The 24,337-nt window shown below is 41.1% G+C and overlaps 1 protein-coding gene across 1 annotated transcript in view; it reads right to left on the reverse strand.

The window, feature by feature from the left end:
• The window catches only part of LOC126291417 (replication protein A 70 kDa DNA-binding subunit-like), a 45,841-nt gene extending 21,909 nt beyond the window's left edge, over nt 1–23,932 (reverse strand). Inside the window, exon 1 of the mRNA XM_049984913.1 lies at nt 23,692–23,932. Within this exon, the coding sequence (XP_049840870.1) occupies nt 23,692–23,724 (33 nt within the window). The 5' untranslated portion in view covers nt 23,725–23,932. The remainder of the gene's footprint in view (nt 1–23,691) is intronic.
• Between the last annotated feature and the right edge of the window lie 405 nt (nt 23,933–24,337).

Genomic DNA, 24,337 nt, shown 5'->3' on the forward strand with positions numbered 1-24,337 from the left:
TGTAGATTGGGGGGGGGGGGGGGGGGGGGGGGGGCTATGGGAGGCAACAACTTGGACACGGAACGGAAGAAGTGACAGGAAATTCTGCATAAAAATCTGAAGCAGGCCTCGGATACCCCACTTGTATACGATGCCAAGGATACGATGTCGCCAGGTGGTGTCATATGCTATTTGTAAAACAAAAAAAGACGGCAACGAAGTGTTGAGATCTGGAAAAGGCTGTTCGGATGGCAGACTCAAGGGACACAAGATGATCAGTGGTAGAGCGACCCAGGCGGAAGCTGCACTGGCAAGGAGACAGTAGGCCACATGACTCCAGGTCTCAACCCAACCGCCGACACTGTATTTTCCAGCAGCTTACAAAGAACGTTGGTGAGGATGATGGGCTGATAACTATCCACAACTCCTGCTAGTGCGATGGAAAGATGCCATCACACCAGATCCGGCTGAAGATCGCGAGGAGATGTAGCTTGTAGTCAGACGAGAAATGTTTAATCATCTGATTGGATCTGATCAGGCCCCGGAGCTGTGTTGGGGCAGTGTGCAAGGGCACTGAGGAGTTCCCACTCTGTAAATGGGGCATTAAAGGGTTCACTGTGGCATGTAGTGAACGAGAGGACTCCCTCCCATCCGCCATTTGAGAGTGTGAAAGGCTGGGGGTAATTTTCTGATGCATATGTGCGAGCACAGCGCTCAAAAGTGCTCAACAGTAGTGTTTGCGTTGGTAGATAACATGCCATCCAGACCCCAAGAGGAACACCTGTTGGCGTCTGGTTCCCAAAAACTCTTGATCTTTGCCCAGATGTACGATCTTGACGCATGGGACCCAATGGTCGACACACACACACACACACACACACACACACACACACACACACACACACACACACACGTCTCCCGACACTCCTGTTTCCACCTTCTGATAAGCTGGCAAACGCGAGCACAGAGCCATTTGAAGGCCATAAGGTGCTCCAGGGAAGAGTGCCACTTACGCCACTGTAGGTCATGCTGACATTCCTTAACTGCCTCAGTGGCTTTCAGTGACCACCAAGGGACTGTCTTTCACCGGAAGCACCCTAAATGAGCGAACGCATTTTCCGCCACAAAAGCAATTGTTGTAGTTATCTGCTCAACTACCACATCAATGTTACCATGTGGGGGAGATTCAATGGTGACAGCAGAGGTGAAGGCTTCCCAGCCTGCCTTGTTTAAAGTCCATCTGGGAAGGCATCCATGGGCCTGAGGCTGGGACAGTGACAGGAAGATGGGGAAGTGGCCACTACCATACAGGTTGTCAAGTGCTTTCCAGAGTATAGATGGGAGAAGACCAGGACTGCAAACAGAGATCAATGGCCGAATATGTGCCGTGTGCCACACTGAAATGTGCGGCAGCCCTAGTATTTAAGAGGCAGATAAGTTGTGACAGTAAATTTTTGACATCTCTGCCTTGGCCAGTAAGAACTGTGCTACCCCACAAGGGGTTGTGTGTGTTAAAATCTCCCGAAAGTAGGGAAGGTTTAGAGAGCTGATCAATCTGTGCAGCCAGTGCATTCATGGGTACTGCACTATCTGGAGGAAGATTTAGTTGCAGACAGTTGTTTCCTGTGTTGTCCTTATCCTGACATCCACGAGGGGTTTGAAGGGGCACAGGTTCACTGCATACCAAGTTCAGGAAATAGAAGCAAACTCCATCTGACACACTATTATAGTTGTTACGGTTCCTGTAATATCCCTTATAGCCACTGAGGGCACGGGTCCTCATTGCCAGGAATCAGGTTTCTTTGAGGGCAATGCAGAAAGCAGGTGAAAAGCTTAACAGTTCCTGTAGCTCAGCCAGGTGGTGGAAAAAACCGCTGCAATTCCACTGGAGGATGTCGTTATCTTGAGGCTGGGATGGCATGAAGCACAAAAGGTCGCAGGTTAGGCCTCAGGGTCACCTGTTGCCTCCAACAGTATTTATAGCCATTTCTATGGGGGACAAGGCATCACCGAAATCCAGGTCCGCAGGGGATGCTAAATTGATAGGGAGTGGTGGTGTGGGGGCCAGCAAAGGGTCTTGTTTCTTAGCAGACTCCTTAGTTTTCTTGCTGTCTTTCTTCTCTTTAGGGGCTTGCTGGCAAGGTTTCTCTGAAGTAGCTTTTGGCTCATTGAGCCACTGGAGAGTGAGTGCCGTGGCATTAGGGAAGACCTTGGGAGAGAGGGTTTCAAGAGATCCCTTCCACATAAGAGGAGCTGGAAGAGGTTGTTGATTCTCCATCAGTGGGGAAGGGCCTTGCTCCCAAAGTAGGTGCTTTGGGAGCAACGGAGGAAGATTTGCCCACTACCAATAAGGGGGTAGATGTACTCCGGTGGCCCAGAGGGCCCACTGTTGTTGCACAGAGGGAGGAACCACTGGGACTTGGTACAGTGATGGTGATGTAGATGCAGCGTATGTCGACGTCAACTAAATGGGGTGTAATCTTTTGAATTTACGTTTACCCTCTGTGTAAGTCAACTGTTCCAGGTTCTTGTACTCTACGATTTTCTGCTCCTTTTGGAGTACTGTGCAGTCTGACAAGCACAGGGAGTGGTGCTCTCCACGGCTGATGCAAGTTGGAGGTGGCACACATGGAGTATCTGGGTGCAGTGGACATCTGCAGTCTCAGCATATGGCACTGGCAGTGTGGTGGGAAGACATATGCCCGAACTTCCAGCACTTAAAGCACTGCATAGAGGGAGGGACATATGGTTTAACATCACAGCTGTAAACCATCACCTTTACCTTTTTAGGCAATGAATCACCCTCAAGGGCCAATATGAAGGCACCAGTACCAACCCTGTAAATGCTCCAGATGAAATGAACACCCCGCCATTTTAAATTTGCATGGAACTCGTAATCATACTGCAAGACGTGGTCACTATGGAAAATAATCCCCTGCTCCAGGTTGAGCCTTTTATGGCGAGTAATGGAAACGGGAATATCACCCAGCTTATCACAGGCAAGTAACACTCAGGATTGGGCTGGGGATGCTGCCTGAATCAAGACTGCACCGTTTACCATCTTGGATAACACTGTCACTTCTCCAAACTTATCCTCAAGGGGTTCAACAAAAAATTGAGGCTTCGTACGTAGAGAAAGAGTCCCCATTGGTTCTGCTGCAGACTAAAAACCGAGGCAAATATGGCTTTTGTAGCTCTATGTTCCTCCCATGGAGTAGCAAGGGAGGGAAACAATTGAGTCATACCTGTTGGCATTGTATTCTACCTTGACCTCCTTAGAGACTGCTGGTGCCGTACGGTCACCAGCAAGAGATGACAGTCCGCTTCATTACAGGCCATCCACCTGACGCCAACCACTCTGATCAGGGGGCTCTCACCAAGGGAGGAACCCAGCCATAGCACAAAGACCAACTGGCACGATGGCTGTTGCTGAGAGTCCTGATGCCCCAGGAAGACAGGCATCTACTCCTTGGCATATGTGAGGAGTTTACAGCTCAGGTGTCAGCAGTGCTATCCCTGTGTTATCATAACATGCAAGCTTTCAGGGCCGATGTCTTAATTAAAACTTCCAGGCTGAACTGTCATGGTCCATATATGAAACCTCTTCTCCTCGACATTTTGTTGCCTACTGCAGGCGACATCTTCCGAGGTGAGTCGGTGACTGGCTGCCAGGTGCTGGAGGTCCCACTTATATAGAGTGCTTAGATGGCATCACCACTCATCACGTGATTTTTACTTTAAAACTATCTCTGGCTAGTGCCATTTCTCTCAATTACAGGTAAACGATTGTCACTTCTTTGGTGCAGAGTCGACCACTGTATGTTGTCTAGTATTAATCCGTTTTTATTAAAATTATTTTTGGGCTTGTAGAGCTCTATAGCTTCCCTGTACATGCAGGTATAATAATGGGAGGTCCTAGCTATCACGTTTGTCTCACTAAATTTTATTTCGTGATCACAGTCTTTGAAGACATGTTCCGCTACAGCTGATTTGTCAATTTGTCCCAATCTACAGTTCCTTTTGTGTTACGTCAGGCAGGTATTAACACTCATTTTAGTTGTTCCAATATAAACCGTGCCACAGCTACACGGAATTTTAGACACACCTGGGGTGGCTAAGGGGTGTCTTGCGTCTTTCACCGATCTTAAACTTCCACTAATTTTCTTGGTAGGTCGAAAGATTGTCTCAAATGGAAATGTGGCCAAAACTTTCCCAATACGGTAAATGATGCTATGAATAAATGGAAGACAAACTTTTCCAGCTGACGGTGGTGGTGGTTGTGGTGTATTTTTGGACATTTTTCTTCTAGGGTGGAATGCTCGATCTATCTCGTTGTCAGTGTACCCATTTCTCTTTAAAGCCGTACGCAGACGGCTTAATTCATCTTGCAAATAAATTGGCTCTCAGATGCTATTAGCCCTGTCCACTAAAGTTTTTATGACTCCTATATTCTGCCTAGGACGATGATTCAAATCTTTATGTTGGTAACAATCAGTGTGTGTGTGTGTGTGTGTGTGTGTGTGTGTGTGTGTGTGTGTGTGTGTGTGTGTGTGTGTGTAACATGCCATTTAGTGATTGTATCTTCGGATTTAAACTTTATGTGCACCAAAAAATCACTTCGTTCCTCTTCAGCATGATTCCATATCACAAAGGTGTCATCCATGTATCGATACCATTTCTTAGGGCTTTTATTGACCGACTGGAGCACTTGTTCCAAAAATTCCATAAATTGATTAGCAACAGCTGGACTCAGAGGGCTACCCATGGCGTAACACTGGGACTGTTCTAAAGTTTTTGAAGGCAAGAAGAATGTTCCATTTAGCATAAGTGAACCGGATTTATTTACGCATGGAATTGACGATCCTGCGGGAGCGGATCCGACAAACACGCCGAGGACTTGTGGTATCTAATAGTCAACTGTTAAATCTTCATTTACTTATTAGCAAACTATGCAGTTGGGTGAGTGGAATAAGGTGGAGAGATTAATATTCAGATCTATGGAACTTGGCGCAGAAGTGTCTTCTAACAGGCAGAAGAAGAAGAAGAAGTTTGAGCACTTACAAAAACAGGAAACATTCATTACAGACAATTCCCATACAGCTATCAACTTGTCCGGGAAAGAACTATCCAAGGGAGAAAGCCTCCGTTCTCTCGAAAGGAGGAAATTTTGCTATCACTCCATCACAGATTCCCACAGAAGATATTGTTGCCAATATAGAAGCAGGGGTTCATCTCATCACCGCATTCTGCCGATGAAATCAGGATGGAAACAGCCAGGATATTACGTAAAGCCAAGCCACCCAGCAGTAATTTATCCCTCAGAGAAAGGAAGGTGTTACGAGAGATTAATGAGGGCAAGAGTATTATTGTACTTGCTGCTGATAAGGGGAATGCTACTATCTTAAGTGCTACCCAGCGATTAATAAAAAGCTCTTCCATTCCTACAGAATATACAAAATACCTTTTCAAAACAGAAGCTTGCCCTCCTAGACTGTATGGGTTACCCAAGATACACAAGCCCAGTGTCCCATTGAGACCGATAGTAAGTGCCATTGGGGCTCCCACTCAAGAGCTGGCAACATATCTTGCTCCTTTGTTGCAACCATACATAGGTAAAACTGACACTCATATTAAAAAATTCCATGCATTTTACCAAAAAACTGAGGGAGATTACAGTTAGTCCAAGTGACATCCTTGTTAGTTTCAATGTATTATCCCTATTCACCACGGTCCCTGTTAATGAAGCTCTTTCTTACATAGCTGATATGTTTCCTACTGATATAATAGCTTTGTTTCAACATTGTCTATCCTCGACTTATTTTCAATATAACCAGTTTTATGAACAAATTGATGGGGTGGCCATGGGTAGCCCTCTGAGCCCAGCAATTGCTAATCTATTTATGGAATTTTTCGAACAACAAGTGCTCCAGTCGGTCAATAAAAGCCCTATGAAATGGTATCTAAACATGGACGACACCTTTGTGATATAGAATCATGCTGAAGAGGAACAAAGTGATTTTTTGGTGCACATAAACAGTTTCAATCCAAAGATACAATTCACCATGGAGAGAGAGAGAGAGAGAGAGAGAGAGAGAGAGAGAGAGAGAGAGAGAGAGAGAGAGAGAGAGACTAAAGAACAACTAAATTTTTTCGATGTATTGGTTATTAAATGAGCAGATGGGTGTCTTTAGGGCACAAGGTGTATAGGAAAGAGACACACACCGATCGTTACATACATAAAGATTCAAATCATCATCCTATTTAGAAGAGAGGAGAGAGAAAAACTTTAGTGGATTGGGCTAATAACATCTGTGAGCCAATTTATTTGCAAGATTAATTAAGCCATCTGTGAACAGCTTTGAAGAGAAATGGGCACACTGACAACAAGATAGATTGAGCACTCCACCCTAGAAAATGGGTCCAAAAATACACAACAACAACCACCACCGTCAGCTGGAAAAGTTTTTCTTCCATTTATTCATAGCATCATTTATCGTATTGGGAAAGTTTTGGCCACATTTCCATTTGAGACAATCTTTCGACCTACCAAGAAAATTAGTGGAAGTTTCAGATCGGTGAAAGACGCACGACACTCCTTAGCCATCCCAGGTGTGTAAAATTCTGTGTAGCTGTGGCACGGTTTATATTGGAACAACTAAAAGGAGTGTTACTACCCACCTAACGGAACACAAAAGGAACTGTAGATTGGGACAAATCAGCTGTAGCAGAATATGTTTTCAAAGACGGTGATCACGAAATAAAATTTAGTGAGACAAATGTGATAGCTAGGACCTCCCATTATTATACCTGCATGTGTAGAGAAGCTCTAGAGATCTACAAGCACAAAAATAATTTTAATAAAAAAGAAGGATTAAAACTAGACAAGATATGGCAGTCGACTTTGCACCAACGAAATGACTATTACCTGTAATTGAGAGCGATGGCACTAGCCAGAGATCGAAATCACGTGATGAGTGGTGGCGCCATCCAAGTGCTCTATATAAATGGGACCTCCAGCACCTAGCAGCTAGTCGCCGACTCACCTCGGAAGATGTTGCCCGCAGTAGGCAATGAAACGTCAGGAAAGAATAGTTTTATATATGAACCACGGCAATTCAGCCCGGAAGTTTTAATTAATGATCCCTGTGTTGCCAGGGGGCTACCACAAAATGAACACATGACGAGCCCACCACAACGGATGGGCTACCGTGCTGGATATTGGCCACAGAGAAATCCAATACTGTCATGGTGGCAAAAGAGGACAGGAGACAACAGAAGAAGATGAAATATACTCCAGAAAGTGCCCCCTCCCGAATAGTTGAATCATAGCTGGAAATGCAAAGCCATGACGAGATTTGGGAGATCGAATGTAAGGGCACTATGGATAACTCTTGCACCACGTAAGGCGTCCTTCCCCACATGGCCCACACTTTGTAGAATTTTGAAAGTGGCAGGTCAAACCATAGAATGGGGCTTGAACTTATAAGGCCAAAAAATGACTGACTTTAGTTATCTCTCACGACAGGCAGGAATACCTCTGGCCCTTTCTAACCCCCGGATCTGCATTGCCGGGAACCAGGTTTCCTGGATGCAGAAAGCAAGTGTAAAGCTTAACAGTTGCCATTGCTCAGCCAGGAGGTGGGAAAAACCACCTCAATTCCACAGGAGGATGATGTCATCTTGAGACTGGGAAGGCATGAATCACTCAATGAGATAGTCTATGCCTCAATGTTGCACACAACATCCTGTACAACCAAGCTGGTGTCATCAGCAAACAGATGTTTTACAGTCACCTGTAATACTAGATGGTGTATGATTTATATAAATAAGGAATAGGAATGGCTCAAACACTGATTCTCGGGGCACTCCCCATTTGACTGTACCCATTCAGACCCCAGACCCCACATCACAGCCATTCTCAACATCGTGAATAATGACCTTTTGCTGTCTGCTTCTAAAGTATGACGTGAGCCAATTGTGAGCTACTCATCTTCCACAATGGTCCATCTTCTGGAGCAATATTTTGTGATCAACACAAACACCTCAGTTGAAACAAAAAGTATGCCTAGCGTTCAAAACCATTTATTTAATCCATCCAGTACCTCACAGAGAAAAGGATATACCATTTTCAGTTGTTAAACCACTTCTAAAGCCAATCTGTACATTTGATACCAAATTATGTGATATAAAATGAATTATTATTGTCAGGCTAACATGTACAGCACAGCAATTTAATATTCTGCTAGGCACTCCATCACATCCACGAGATGTCCTTAGTCTTCAGTGATTTAATTATTGACTCAATCTCCTCGTTGTCAGTATCACAGAGGAGTATTTTAGACAATATCAGAAAAAAAATTTTCAAGAGTGTTACATGATTCACTAAAAAACTAAGCTTTTTTATTTAACTCGCCAGCAATGCTCAGAAAATGATGATATACTGTACATATATCTGGTTTATCACAACAGAATTATTTTTACTACGAACTGACAATATATCGTCAACCTCATGCTGCTGACCAGATGCTTTCTTCTCAACTGACCATATGATATCCTTAGCCCACTACTCAGCCACCCAGGCTGCCTTTTACTGCTAGTACCCTGTTTAGAACATTCTAATTGAAACCAACTCTCAAAGAGGATGAGAAATGCGTTAAGGAAAGCATATTTGTCATCTATCTTATTAGCACTATCAACATCATGGTATCAGGGATTTCTTGCAGAACTTAATAATGTTCAGTTCTCTAACAGAAAGATCGACAGATTTCTAATTTATAGAGTATGTAAAGACTTGCGGGGAAAATACATCAACAGGTAATTGCAGAGGCAAAGGTGCCTAAAAATGATAACCCAATAAAAGTGTTTGGCAAATCAGGATCTGTGTGTGTTACTGTACAAAGTGAACTTCAAAGATATGTGAACAGCAGGAAATTAATCTTACAAAGATATCAATAGCAACAAATAAGACCTGCCAAATTACATAAATTGGTACCTTATAAATGCTTCCCAAAAACTTAGCTTAAATCCCACTAATCAGAATAAACTTAGATTTTGGACACCAGCATAAAGCCAGCATCAACTACTGAGCATGAAGTAGTAAAGCTGATCAAAAGCCTCACATGCAAAACATCAGCTGGTGTAAATGATGTACCAGTGTCACTTGTAGTCTATACTGCTTCACAAATCACTAAGCCTTGGCTCACATTGTTAAATTAATCATTCACTGATACTATGTTGCCAGAAAGATTAAAAATAACGAAAGTGATACCACTATTCAAGTGTGGAAGTAGGCATGAAATTTAAAATTACTGACCCATTTCACTCCTGTTGGCTTGTTTGAAGTAAGAGATTAATGAAACAATGACTTGCAGTAAGACGACCACAGCCTACTGAATAATAGTGCGGCTTCCAAATTGATAGAAGTACAGGAACATAGATATATGATTACACAAGCCAAAAATGGGTTTAGCCCAGGGTAGTATGGTAAGCCCCATTCTGTTTCTCATTTATATAATAATGTACACACCTCTGCTGTACAGATATGACACATTTGCAGATGACACTAGTTAAATCAGTAACATTAAGGAATCTCTGTCCACTACAACCAATAAATTCCGGAAGTCATTTGATTCATGGTGCACTGCCAAAAGGCTAACTCTAAATGAGAAGAAAATTATACAAAATTTGGGAAGATGGATAGAACCCTAGATCTCAACCTGGTACTAGGTGGAAATGAGTTAGAAAGGATACAATGAACAAAACCTATGGAATGCAATGTTGCCAATACTTAAAATTGCAAAGACCACAAACCTAATTGCTCCTGGAAATTCAGTTATGCATGTTTTGCTCTGAGAATTATTTCTAAAGTTTGCTCCCAGAGGCAGCTATAAAGGCACATTTTGGTTACTTCCAGTCCCCTGTACCTTATGGAATAGCTTTCTCAGTTAAAATTAATAGTTTATTAAATGCAGTTTTTACATTGGAGAAAGGGGCTATTCTAATCTCGTCCCACAGCTCGGACAGAGCTCACTGCAAGTCCCTTTTTAAAATGCTTTTCCATTATTGTTCCCTCCTTTTATATAAACAAATGTTTATTGATGACAAGAGCTACATGTGACCTAACCGACTCCAAATACCACAATTATAATACACTTGTGGGTCCCTCCATGTAGAACAAGTCAAAACAACTACCATTTAAAGACACGTGAGCCATTTCGGTGCTAAAAACTCTTGGAATATGGAACAGTTTTCACATCAGAGTTAACCCCCAACTGCACACCATGACTTAAGTCATGTCAAATTTCATCACCATTTTTCTTTTAGGGGCATTATTCCTTTCTTGACCAGTGTGACTTGAGCACAACAATATGGCTCCTTTATACACTCCTGGAAACTGAAATAAGAACACTGAATTCATTGTCACAGGAAGGGGACAGATACATCACATGATCACACTGACAGAACCACAGGCACATAGACACAGGCAACAGAGCATGCACAATGTCGGCACTAGTACAGTGTATATCCACCTTTCGCAGCAATGCAGGCTGCTATTCTCCCATGGAGACGATCGTAGAGATGCTGGATGTAGTCCTGTGGAACAGCTTGCCATGCCATTTCAAACTGGCGCCTCAGTTGGACCAGCGTTCGTGCTGGACGTGCAGACCGCGTGAGACGACGCTTCATCCAGTCCCAAACATGCTCAATGGGGGACAGATCCGGAGATCTTGCTGGCCAGGGTAGTTGACTTACACCTTCTAGAGCACGTTGGGTGGCACGGGATACATGCGGACGAGCATTGTCCTGTTGGAACAGCAAGTTCCCTTGCCGGTCTAGGAATGGTAGAACGATGGGTTCGATGACGGTTTGGATGTACCGTGCACTATTCAGTGTCCCCTCGACGATCACCAGAGGTGTACGGCCAGTGTAGGAGATCGCTCCCCACACCATGATGCCGGGTGTTGGCCCTGTGTGCCTCGGTCGTATGCAGTCCTGATTGTGGCGCTCACCTGCACGGCGCCAAACACGCACACGACCATCGTTGGCACCAAGGCAGGAGCGACTCATCGCTGAAGACGACACGTCTCCATTCGTCCCTCCATTCACGCCTGTCGCGACACCACCGGAGGCGGGCTGCACGGTGTTGGGGCGTGAGCGGAAGACGGCCTAACGGTGTGCGGGACCGTAGCCCAGCTTCATGGAGACGGTTGCGAATGGTCCTCGCCGATACCCCAGGAGCAACAGTGTCCCTAATTCGCTGGGAAGTGGCGGTGCGGTCCCCTACGGCACTGCGTAGGATCCTACGGTCTTGGCGTGCATCCGTGCATCGCTGCGGTCCGGTCCCAGGTCGACGGGCACGTGCACCTTCCGCCGACCACTGGCGACAACATCGATGTACTGTGGAGACCTCACGCCCCACGTGTTGACTGCGATGGAGCTCCGTATGCTACGGCAAACTGGCTGACATTGACGGCGGTGCACAAATTCTGCGCAGCTAGCGCCATTCGACGGCCAACACCGCGGTTCCTGGTGTGTCCACTGTGCCGTGCATGTGATCATTGCTTATACAGCCCTCTCGCAGTGTCCGGAGCAAGTATGGTGGGTCTGACGCCGGTGTCAATGTGTTCTTTTTTCCATTTCCAGGAGTGTATTTAGGGTCTTTGCAAAGACACCAATATAATATTATCTTTGGTAGATAGCATTGAATCGTGGGCTGCATTCATTTGTCGGCTTCCTGTGCTGGTGCTAGTTTAGTTATGATTTACAGTGATTCTATTTTCGTTTTTCAAGAAACAAAAAATACTTTATTAATAAATGTAAGCATCATTCATTATTAAAACACTGCAATTCATATAAGTACAAATGTTGCCTTTTTATGATGAAATTTAGTTCCATTTCTCTTAAGCAATGTTAGGCAACAATGCAATCGTTTGCCCACTTTGTTACAGAGTCATGGATCCCAGAAATTTTTATGGAAAACGGAAAAGTGAAGAATATGAAGTTAGGCCTATTACTACGTATGAATCAGAAGATTATCTCTTAGCTTCAGATAGTGGAGATGATATTGAGATAGTAGAGAATCATCAAGGTAATATAATTATAGCTGAGAGTGATGATGATAGTGCAGAGGGCACTGATAATGGTGTACTTGGGCATAATGAAAGTGATAACGAGAACATTAATAACGAAGTTCAAAGCGATAATGACTGGAGACATACTACCCATTTTATTATTCACCCTGTTCAATCATGGAAGAGTTCTTTCCCTTGAGCACCAGAACAGCCTTGTCAACCTGTGAACTGTTTCAGGGCAGTTGTTAGATGAAAAAACTGTAGAAAAATGTTGCTTCCCAAAATATGCACTACTGAAAGACATTTCTAAACCAATAAACACTGATAAAAATGAAATTGAACAATTTTTTGGTTGTTGTATGCATCTGTCCATTTATGGATTTCCATCATCTCTTATGTATTGGAAAACTGCTACTCTGATTCCGACTGTTGCTGATATAATGAGCCACAATACGTGGAATTGCTAAAATTAGGACTCCATTTCAACGACGACAAAAATATAGATCCAGCTGACAAATTGAATAAGATCAGGCCCTTCCTGGAGTCAATGGTAGGAAATTTTCAAAGTATCACCATGAGTGAAAAGAAAGAAATACGTGAAAAGTAAACCTAAACATGGAGTTATAACACATTTGTCTTGTGTGATTCAAATGGAATTGCACATAATTTAGAGATATATACAGGGAATATGAAGCATGACCCTTCCTTCCCTGCTGTTGGTATAAGTGGAAACATTCTTCACTTGGCTTCTGTGACACCTAGATACATGTTTCACAAACTGTATTTTGATAATTCAATTCACAGGAGTTTTGTTAGTAGTTTAACTAGAAAAAATGAGTATTCAGTCTTTAGGAACTGTGATACCTAATTGGCTCAAAGGTTGTACATTCATATCTGACAGATGAAAAAGAGCAGTTGAGGGAGTTATGAGGAACATTTATCAAGAATTGATGGTATTATCTTGTGTGCGGTAAAATGGTATGACAACAATTCTGTTCATTTGCTCAGTACTTTTGCTGATGCTCATCCAACATCAATAGTGGAGAGATGAGACCATATAAAGAGAAAAAAAAAATGTTGAAACCCCTAGCATTGTTCACTATTATAATCACTGCATGAGTGGTGTTGATCTGTTGGACACATTGATACCATTGTATCGCATCAATATCCGGACGAAGATTGGTATTTCAGACTTCTCACTTACTTGAAGTGACCGTAGTCGATGCTTGACTACTATGCAGATGAATCTTATCAGCGCACTTCCACTGCAGAGTGAAAAATCTCCTCCTGGAAACATCCCCAGGCTACGGCTACACCATGTCTCTGCAACATCCTTTCTTCTAGGAGTGCTAGTTCTGCAAGACTCGCACAAGAGCGCTAGTTCTCAAGGCTCGCACAAGAGCTTCTGTGAAGTTTGGAAGGTAGGAGACTAGGTACTGGCAAAAACAAAGCCATGAGGATGAGGCACAAGTCGTGCTTGGGTAGCTCAATTGGTAGAGAACTTGCCCATGAAAGGCAAAGGTCCCGAGTTCTACTTTCAGCTCGGCACACAGTTTTAATCTTCCAGGAAGTTTCATACAGAAGAGATTGAACAGGGTGTAAGGTGGGAAAACTAAATAAGCCCAGCCTATTGGACTTCAAAGCTACTGTTGCTGCTTGTCTTTGCAAACAGAATAAGGATGGGCAGAGGAAAAAGGGGAAGACATAGTAGTTCGTCAATTGAAAATACAATTAAGTTCAAGAAAATTGGGCCAGCAACACCACTGCCTGAAAAAAAGAAATGAGGAACAATGCAATGGGCCACTGGCCTCAAGTTTTCAGAAAAAAAGAGGATGCTGCAAAAAGCTAATATGTGATGGTGCACCAAAAGTTTCTTGTACAAAATTTATAGTGGATCTTTGCTTTACATCACATTCTAATTTCTTTATTTTCATACTAAATAATATCAGAAGCTAAAAATAAACTAAAATGATGACACTAAAATAAATTTTTAATTTCGTATTTTTTAAAATTGTATTGTGTGTATCTTTGCCTGTAATTGTTATCCCATTATTCTTTCCTTACTTCCAATTTTGTTGTCACATGCAGCTGCATTCTTGTCTTAACAGATACTACGATACTCACACAAGACTGAACAAAAAGTTCAGCTGCCCACTGTGGCCTCAGAGTCACAGACCCATTTTGAAAATATAGGTAATTTTAATGACAAACATTCACCTTAAATGTGTTAAATACATTATTCTTTAACATTCTGTTTATATAAATCTTTTTTCCCCGCAATAATAATTTGGATAGTGGAGGGTTAAAATCATTTCTTGATCAGAAGTGTTTGTAAAATGTAATGAATATGTCAGCTTATATGATTATGATGCCCTCATTCGCTGTTTTGATTCTGTTAACTGACAAACCACTGGTGCCATGTTTGTCTTTGCAAGAGAATGTTTCTTCTGTTGGTCTTCCTCTGTTTCAGATACAGAGCAACATACCTCTGCGGATCAGGTGTTAACCTAACTAAGATGGTTACAGTGTCAGCAGGTTTTCATGTGCACATGATTTTATCAGTGCTATGTAATGTATTCTTGTATTTTATTTTTCGAGGAGTGTTTTAAATGAAAGTTTCATGTTTTACCTACGTCACTGACTTATTGTGCATTTTGTTCGTCTATGCAGATTCATGTAATTAATTGAAGTTTTCACTGTTTTAATAGTGTTTTATTTTCAAATTTCTTTCATTTACTTACTTATTGTGCTTGTTGCACTCAAAGCAGAGATTTTATTTTGTGGTTATCCTTCCTATGATATACTGAGCAAAGTAGCTGTAACAGTCTTAATGTACTGCACTCACATTCAGAAGGACTGGGGTTTACTCCCTGTCCAGCCATCCTGACATTTCATTGGTTTCTCCTGATGAATGCTGGAATGCTTCCTTTGATTAGGCCATGGTTGATTCTGTGCTCTATCTCATCTTATCCTATATTATTTTGTAAATGTTTTAAGTGTAATGTATATTTCTGACATCTGTGATACATTGTACCAAATGGTCTATGGATGAATAAATAAACAAAAGTGGGACATTAGTGTTTCTTAGACAATACAACATTTCACTAAAAGAGTTGTGACGTTTCCTCATTTCATTTATAGCCACATCATTAGTGCCAACCAAAAACACTAACAGAATCAAGACCCACAGTGTACAACTAAAAAGAGTTTCTTATTGTCACATCCTGGAAACAAGCATTTGGTTTAATTCTGCTTTTAACAAGTTGGAGATGCTTTTTCTCATTACTCAAGCAATGACAAAGATCCAAAGAATTGTGTTACTTGAGGCTTTCCCGACGGACATGTTGCATATATGGTTCTCGGGCGAGATGTCTGATGTCATAGTGAAAACTCCACAATATTTCGTCGGCGCAACTGGCCGACCTCTTTAGGTGCGACGAACACATGGCTAAGGCAGGACCAGGGCCCCTTATTTATGCCAGTTTTAGACAAAGTGCGCATGCATGGAGGCGCCAAATTCGATGGCCAATAGCGACGATATCAACTGATACCTGGGAGGACAGTAATGCCACCTATAGGATGAAGAATCTAAGACTTCGGCGAACACGCGGAGGCTGCCGCCGCTGTTCTGCGCTGCCATTGGGTGCCCCAGCGACCTCTGTTGGAAGCTGCAAGCAAACCTGCTTGTCCACGTAGGCGCCTTGATTATCCTCCCGTTGTCAACAGAATATTTATGTTGCTTGCGAATCGTCATGCGTCATGCTCGAAGCGACTTCAATATGGCCGGTGCTGGATCCCAAGCTGTACTAAGCTGAAAGACCGTGTGTCTGTTTACAAGATTCATCGAGCTACGTATTTCCCCTGCTTCCTTAACAACACTGTCCCAGTACGAACTCGTCGATGCGAGAATTTTTGTATGTTGATAATTCATAGAATGGCCTGTAGTGAGACAATGCTCGGCCACTGCAGACTTCTGGTTGCTCCGGACGAGTGTACTGTCGGTGTTCAGTTCATCTCTTCCACAGAGCGACAAGTTTGTCCGATGTACGACATGCCGCAGCAACAAGGAACCTCAAACACCGCGTCTTCTTAGGCCATGGCTGTCCCTAGTGAGCAATTCGCCAGCAACATAAATGTTCTGTTGAAAATGGGAGGATAATCAAGGTGTCTACGTGGACGCACAGTTTTACTTGTGGCTTCTGACAGAGGTCGCTGGGGCGGCCGATGGCACCGCAGAGCATTGGCAGCAGCCTCTGCGCGTGCGCCCAAGTACTTGGTTCTTCATCCTGTAGGTGGCGTTACTGTTCTTCCAGCTATCAGTTGATATCGTCGCTATTGGCCATCCAATTTGGCACCTCCATGCATGCGCACTCCCTACTTAAGACTGGCATAAATAGGGGGCCCTGGTCCTGCCTTAGCAGTGTGTTCGTCGAACCTGAATATGTCTGCCAGTTGCGCTGATGAAATATTGTGGAGTTTGCACTATGACATCCGACATCTCGCCTGAGAACCATATATAAAATACCCAAAGAATTATTTAGTGGCAGCATTGCATTAGGTTTTCAAGGAAACAATTTTTTATAACCACTTTTTAAAACAGTTCTCCAGCCTGACTGGTGTTGTCTACTTGTACATTAGCTTAGAACTGTGTGTTTATATAGTTTTTCCCTATCACTTATCAGGCTTAATTGACTCATCAGGCTCAGCTGGTTCACACCTAGCATTCTAGGTCCATTATTTCTGTTTTACACCTCCAAGAATCCTACCACATTTAGCCTTTTTTAAAAAAGGTTTCAACCTTACCACAGAAGTTTTATACATTATCACATTCAGTGCACAGACTACCATTTATCAACTTTCTTAACTTTCTGCAAACAGTAAGCTTTTGAGCAGTCATGTTTATTGCCTCTTTTGTGCTTATTTCATGTTCTACTTTGACATTCAACCCGTTTGTGAATTAGTCCACTGTTGTTTTCAGTCCTGAGACTGTTTTGATGCAGCTCTCCATGCTACTATATCCTGTGCAAGCTGCTTCATCTCCCAATACCTACTGCAACCTACATCCTTCTGAATCTGGCTAGTGTATTCATCTCTTGGTCTCCCTCTACGATTTTTACCCTCCCCCTCCAATACTAAACTGGTGATCCCTTGATGTCTCAGAACATGTCCTACCAACCGATCCCTTCTTCTGATCAAGTTTTGCCAGAAACTTCTCTTCTCCCCAATCCTATTCAATACTTCCTCATTAGTTATGTGATCTACCCATCTAATCTTCAGCATTCTTCTGTAGCACCACATTTCGAAAACTTCTATCCTCTTGTCTAAACTATTTATCGTCCACGTTTCACTTCCATACATGGCTACACTCCATACATATACTTTCAAAAATGACTTCCTGACACTTAAATCAATACTCGATGTTAAATTTCTCTTCTTCAGAAACACTAACCTTGCCATTGCCAGCCTACATTTTATATCCTCTCTACTTCGACCATCAGTTATTTTGCTCCCCAAAAAGCAAAACTCCTTTACTACTTTAAGTGTATCATTTCCTAATCTAATTCTCTCAGCATCACCCAACTTATTTCGACTACATTCCATCATCCTGGTTTTGCTTTTGATGATGTTCATCTTATACCCTCATTTAAAGACACTGTCCATTCCGTTCAACTGCTTACATTTGTCCTCTGGCCAACCCTGCTTAGCCATTTTGCACCTTCTTTTGATGTCATTTTTGAGATATTGTATTCCTTTTCTCCTGCTTCATATACTCCTTTTTTATTTTTCTCCTTTCACTAATTAAGTTCGATATCTGTTCATTTACCCATGAATTTCTACTAGCCCCCGTCTTTCTACCTACTTGATCCTCTGCTTCCTTCACTATTTCGTCTCTCAAAGCTACCTGTTCTTCTTGTACTGTATTTCTTTCCCCTGTTCTTGTCAATTGTTCCCTAGTGCTCTGCCTGAAACTCTCTACAACCTCTGGTTTAGTCAGTTTATCCAGGTTCCATCTCCTTAAATTCTCACCTTTTTGCAGTTTCTTCAGTTTTCATCTACAGTTCATAACTGATAAATAGTGGCCCGAGTCCACATCTGCCCCTGGAAATGTTTTACCATTTAAAACCTGTTTCCTAAATAGGTGTCTTGCCATTATGAAATCTACCTAACACCTTCCAGTGTCTCCAAACCTGTTCCCTGTATACAACCTTATTTCATGATTCTTGAACCAAGTGTTAGATATGATTAAGTTATGCTCTGTGCAAAATTCTACTAAGTGGCTTCCTCTTTCATTTCTTACCCCCAATCCATATTTACCTACTACTGTTCCTTCTCTCCTTTTTCCTACTATCTAATTCCAGTCGCCCATGACTATTAAGTTTTCATCTCCCTTCACTACCTGAATAAATTCTATTAAGGTAAAATATTCAGTGTCAGGTTGGTGGTAGGTTTTCTTCTTCTTTAAAAATAATGTTGGTATCTGTTATTAAAGCTCGATTCCAAGTCTTTCCTAATTTTGTCCGAAATTTGTTGTACCTTATTTTCAATAGCTGCTTTTCTTTTCTGCTACTTAATTCTATAATTTTTAAACCAGGAGATACATCTTAACTTAGAACAAGCAAAATCCAATAGGCTAACAGCTTCCTTATTAAGAATATAAATGTCATTAACAAGGTCACACAATTCTGGTTCTGATTTCACAAAAATATTTTTGAGTAACAATTTGCGCACAGGGAATTTACAGGAATCACATTACACAAGGACTTACTTGAAATTTAAACGAAGTTTGTTGAACTTCATCAAAGACAGACTATTTTCAAGTTTTTTGAAACTGAACCGTAAACTGCTTTGTGACACTTCACTTGCTATCTTTATAACAGAGCACTGTTGATCCATGTTATTGCATTCCAGTTAATCTCTCAAAATTAATTATAAATTACACACAGAACAAGGCACATATCACATTGTACACTAAGTATGTACATCCACTCTAACAGATGTTTCTGAACAGACTGACTTCAACAATGCCACACCCACCAATGATCTAATTCTTTATTGACAATAAACCTGACGTTACAATACACAATCAGCCAATGAACAGAACGACATTGCCAGAGCTCGACTGCAGTGCAGATCATGGACGAATGTTTTCAGTTTTAGAAACATTCAGTCATAAATAAAGTAATTGAACAAAAGCAATGTGTTGATGCAGACTTTCTTTTACAGAAAGTTTGGAAAAGCATTCTTTATACCAATTGCTTCCTATTCTATTAATTAATTAAACCGAACAAGTAATAAGCCTCCTAATTCAGGCGATAGCAAGGAAAGGTGTTTGTATCATTCTCACTAACCGCTTTTTCGCAATAAAGAACAGCGGTAATTGTTTATTTCCTATTGTACTTCGACGAAATGTGAGTAATTCATAGTAATACCAACAGTGTTTGTCGGTATTTTGCGTAATTGTTTAAAGTCCTCCACGAGAACTATTAAATGAGGAGCTGCGTTAGTGCAATGATTAAAGAGTTTGGATGCTAAACGAAAGGTTCAGAGTTCAAACCTTGTTTGGTGCTTAATATTTTATTTATTTAAAAACTAATATCTAAGTGTCTTACTTCATGAATTTTGTTCATTTGAATGTAAAATCGACCATAAGGAAAGTATACGCTATGGAATTTTACCTCTGCAAACTCTTCAAAACTTCGTGCAATGGTTTACTACATCTAATGCTGCACAATACTTGTGTTGTACATCGAAACAAACTTAAGTCATTTATGGGGAGAAGGTATCAGTCAAGAAGATTTGCAAAAATCAAATTTTTGGACCAAACAGTTTTTGTGAAATAAAAGTGCATCAAAGCAGTCTATAAACACCATGTGTCTGCACAGGCGAGCAGTGCAGTGATGACAAAATTGCGCACAGCGCAGAATGCGGGGAGCATGTGTCTGTAGCAGCGAAAGGGTTCATGTGGCCGTGGTGGCTTTACTTCATAAACTGCGCGCTCCCCTAAATGCAAGTTTGCGAACTATACTATAGCATGCCTCTCTTGGCGCGTCTGGGCGGGGCACGCGCAAACTGGCAAGATAAAGGAATTTAACTATAGTGAAAACTATAGAAGAAAACAAGAAGCTCAAATGGAATTAACACACACAATAGCCGACACTAATGGTGGAGGAGGAACTACCTACTCCAAAGGAACAGAAATCATGCCAGAAATGCTCTGATTTGGACAAAATTGAGCATGATTTAAAAAAATGGTAGCATTTTTGTGCTAAACTTCATCCAAATCTGAGACTATCAGCTGGAACATTTTCTCAAATTGGTTGAACTGACATGGAATGACCCAATAAATAGGAGAACATGTAAAAAAAAGTAAAAACAGCTTTCTTAAAAGTGAAGGGAAAACAATTGCAAACCCACTACAGATAGCCAACATATTCAACACACATTACACAAATATCACAGCAAAACTAATTCAAGGAATATGTGATTACAGCTCCAGAGTGCAACTACCAATGAATGCTAAAACCACGTTTCTATACCCTGTTACTGCATTAGAGGTACAAAATGCCTTAAATCAGTTAAAAAATAATATGACCTATGGTTGTGATGGGATTCTAGACAAAGTAATAAAGAACAGTGCAAGAGACATAGATTCCCCACTTGCTGACATGATTAACTTGTCATTTAGCACAGCAATCTTCCCAGAAAAACTAAAGAAATCGATTGTCAAGCCTATTTACAATAAGGGTAACCAGTCTGATATCAATTACTGGCCTATATCATTGTTATCTGGAATTTCGAAAGTAATTGGAAGGGTAGTGCACGAAAGACTCACTTTCTGAATAAATATCAAATTCTAGTTAATGGACAAAACGGTTTTAGGAAAAACAGGTGAACTGACAGCAATCTATAACTTTTTAAAACTTATAAATTCTGTAGACAAAAATGAATTAAACTGGCCTGTTTTTGGACCTGTCTAAGGCTTTCAATGTTGTTGAGCATAATTTACTGATCAGGAAACTATATTGCTATGGGGTTCGTGGAGTAGCACATGATTGGTTCAAATCCTATCTTTCTAATAAGTATCAGAATGTAGAGGTACAGCATGCGGGTAAAGTCTACTCATTGGCATACCAAAGCGTCAGGTATGGCATGCCGCACAGCTCTTTACTGGGGCCATTGCTGGGCTTAATCTTGCCAAGCCTTATATCAACAGCAGATGTAGTATTTGCCAAAGACACCAGTCTGTTTGTCAAAGCTACAAATTAAACTGGCTTACTAGAGAGTGTCACAGTAGCCACAGAAGAAGCAAATATGGTTAACAAACAAATTGTTAATGACAAAAAGTTTGTTATGTCTGAAGTTCGTCCGAAGTAAAATCTGACCGAACTGTAGAACTTTGGCAGTTTAAGATAAAGCAAACACCCCCACCCCATTACTAACTTTTTAGGATTATGGATAGATGAATAATGTGGGAGAAACACACAGAAACATTATAAGTCAGTATTGTTATGTTCTTAGAATGCTAAAAAATTCCTATAGTGTTGATGCAGCAGTGTTCTGTTCATACTTTGCACTCATACATAGCACACTAAGATTGGAATCATATTTTGAAGGAATACCAGTTTGGCCAAATACCCATTTGTGCTTCAAAGGAAGGCAATAAGGATAATCACAGGTATGACACACAAAGTCATGTAAAAATGTTTTCAAGGAACTACAAATCATGACAACCATGTATCTATATTTATGAAAGTATGTTTCATGAAGGCACACCAGGAGCATTCTTTGCTAAGCAGTCAGAGAAAGTCACAAAAGCTATGTATCAAAAGTGTTCTTTATCAGCCAAAAATCTTATTTAGTGCACTACCAAAGGAAATTATAAGTACACCAAAATTCCACATTCAAAAAACTTGAAACATTAATTAGCAAGAGTTTTTATAGTGTCAAGGAATACTTAAACCACCAGCATTCAATATACAGTAGCTTACTTCATCACATGACCCAAAATGCTCATTGAAAACTAAATGGTATTCATCTATTCTAATTTAGCATATTATCAGTGTTATGCAAATGGTTTCATGTTATATGTAATAATATTTTATTTATGGACATATAATTGTAAACCTTTTCATGTCCTATTTTCTATGTAAGTCAATGTATGACAAATCCTATATCATTTTTGTAATGAGATACAAAGATACTAAGTAAATAAATGTCCAATTTCATAGTGTAATGCAGTATGGTAGCTACTCTGGGGAAAAGTCCACTTTCAAAGACATTCTTCTCACCCAGGAGAGAGCTATGAGAATAATGAACAGGGCAAAGCCAACTGACAGCTGCATACCTCCCTTCAAAAGTTCACTCATTTTTCCTCTTTGTAGTCTAGATATTAAAAACATGTAAGAGTGTAAAAAGTAATATCAATAAATGCAACAAAAATATGGATGTTCATGATCACAATAAAAAAAAAAAAACAAAGCACCATGTTCCAATTGTGTGCATCTCCACCTACAAAAACTCACATTTAACCAAGGCATCCAACTATACAAGTCTACCACCAGAAACAAGGAACAGGAAGTCTCTACCTTTGTTTAATGAGACTCTGAAAACCTTCGTGCTTCATAATTGCTTCACACAGTATCTGAACATTAATGTAAAGCAGTTTTGGGTTAATGTCATTTAAAAATATGCAAACTGCGTGCTCTAATAATGTCAGTCACGTGTGTGTTTTATATATATGCCAGAAAGAAATTTAACTAAATTAATAACTATTTAAAATCATGTTTGTACATTCCCATCACATCACAGCATGAAATAAGCCACATCGTGTTATGAACTAATTAATATCAAACTCCACATATTCAAAAATGAACTTAAAAAATGTTAATTAGCAAGAGTTTTTATAGTGTCAAGTGCATCAACATGTGCATGTCTAGTACAAAAAAGATTCAAGGGCCAAATAAATACACTATTTCGCTGTTGTGTTTTTCTGGACTTTTTACTTATTGGACACCGTCCCCTCAACAACCCCTCCACACACCATTCCATGAATCTTTGTTATGGCGACAGACTAATCTGTAGCGAAGCCCGACTTCTAAGTTGGGTTAGAAGATAATTTGGGAGTGGGTTGGCGAAGCCAGCAAAAATTCTGATTGTGTTAAATTGAGGGACCGGTGCCGAGGTCCGATGTGTGCGTCCGTGCCATTGTGACAAAAGAGGGGATGTGGGGGAGGGGAGGTTAGTTGAGTGCAAATACATTCATCGTCGACGCCATCTTGTTAATCTGTAATGTAAGGATTCAAACGCCCTGTCTTAGGTGTATACGAATGTGTGTATATATAAATGGGGAACAAACGTTATTTCGTCTCTATAAGGACCATCAGACAATGTATACTACAGCGAACGTGGCTTCAGGAAGACAAAATGAAATTTGTATTGAAATGGGAAACATGACACGAAAATAATAATCTGAAGTTTATTTTCAAAGAACACTGACGACAATGCTGTTATTGCGTGAAACAGTACAACAGCTACAAAAAGTCTCAGGGAGGACACGGAAGATTAGCTCATCAGCACCCTAAGTTAACCGTCACTTTGTTTACGTAAACTACCTGATATCAACATAAATTAAAAATCTTACGGCAACTGCTCCCTCCGTGAGATGCCAGCTCATCTTGACAGTAAACACAGCAAGAAAACTTCTTTCGTTAAAAAGTACTTTCACGCCCAACCGTTTTAGTCGCGCAACGTGACACACTGTACAATAGAATTCCCAACGACCAACTGAGTACTGACACTATGCGGGTGCTGGGTACAGGCGTCTAAAGCTAGCGAAATGAGGGATGCTCAACTACCGGACCTACCGATAGATGGCTACAGCGCGTGCCGGCCAAAGATCATATCAATGAGTATCTGCCATATCTGTATGTGTATAGTGTATTTGGCAAGAAACCCAAATGTCAAAACACGGATGAAAATGGTTTTCTTTCTGCGCCCTTAGAAGTCTTTTATATTGGATGTTCTACATATCTACACATCAATATAATGAAGTGTTTCTAATCTAGCGAGAAAAGACAGTGGCAGTTCTGCTACGAAATTCCTAAATTCGAGTGTGTTTTGGAAGTTTGACAAGCTGACCTATAAATCGTTTACTATTAATTTTATGAGTGCTTTACTTGTTTGCCCGTTTTAAAACTCTAATTAAGATTCAATGCAGGTCAACAAATTAGCTTACTTGCCAAAGCTTTTAACTACAAGTATACTTCGGAAAATCAAGTGTGGAAAAC

This window comes from Schistocerca gregaria, chromosome 9 (assembly GCF_023897955.1).
Source record: "Schistocerca gregaria isolate iqSchGreg1 chromosome 9, iqSchGreg1.2, whole genome shotgun sequence".
Taxonomy (NCBI): Eukaryota; Metazoa; Arthropoda; class Insecta; order Orthoptera; family Acrididae; genus Schistocerca; species Schistocerca gregaria.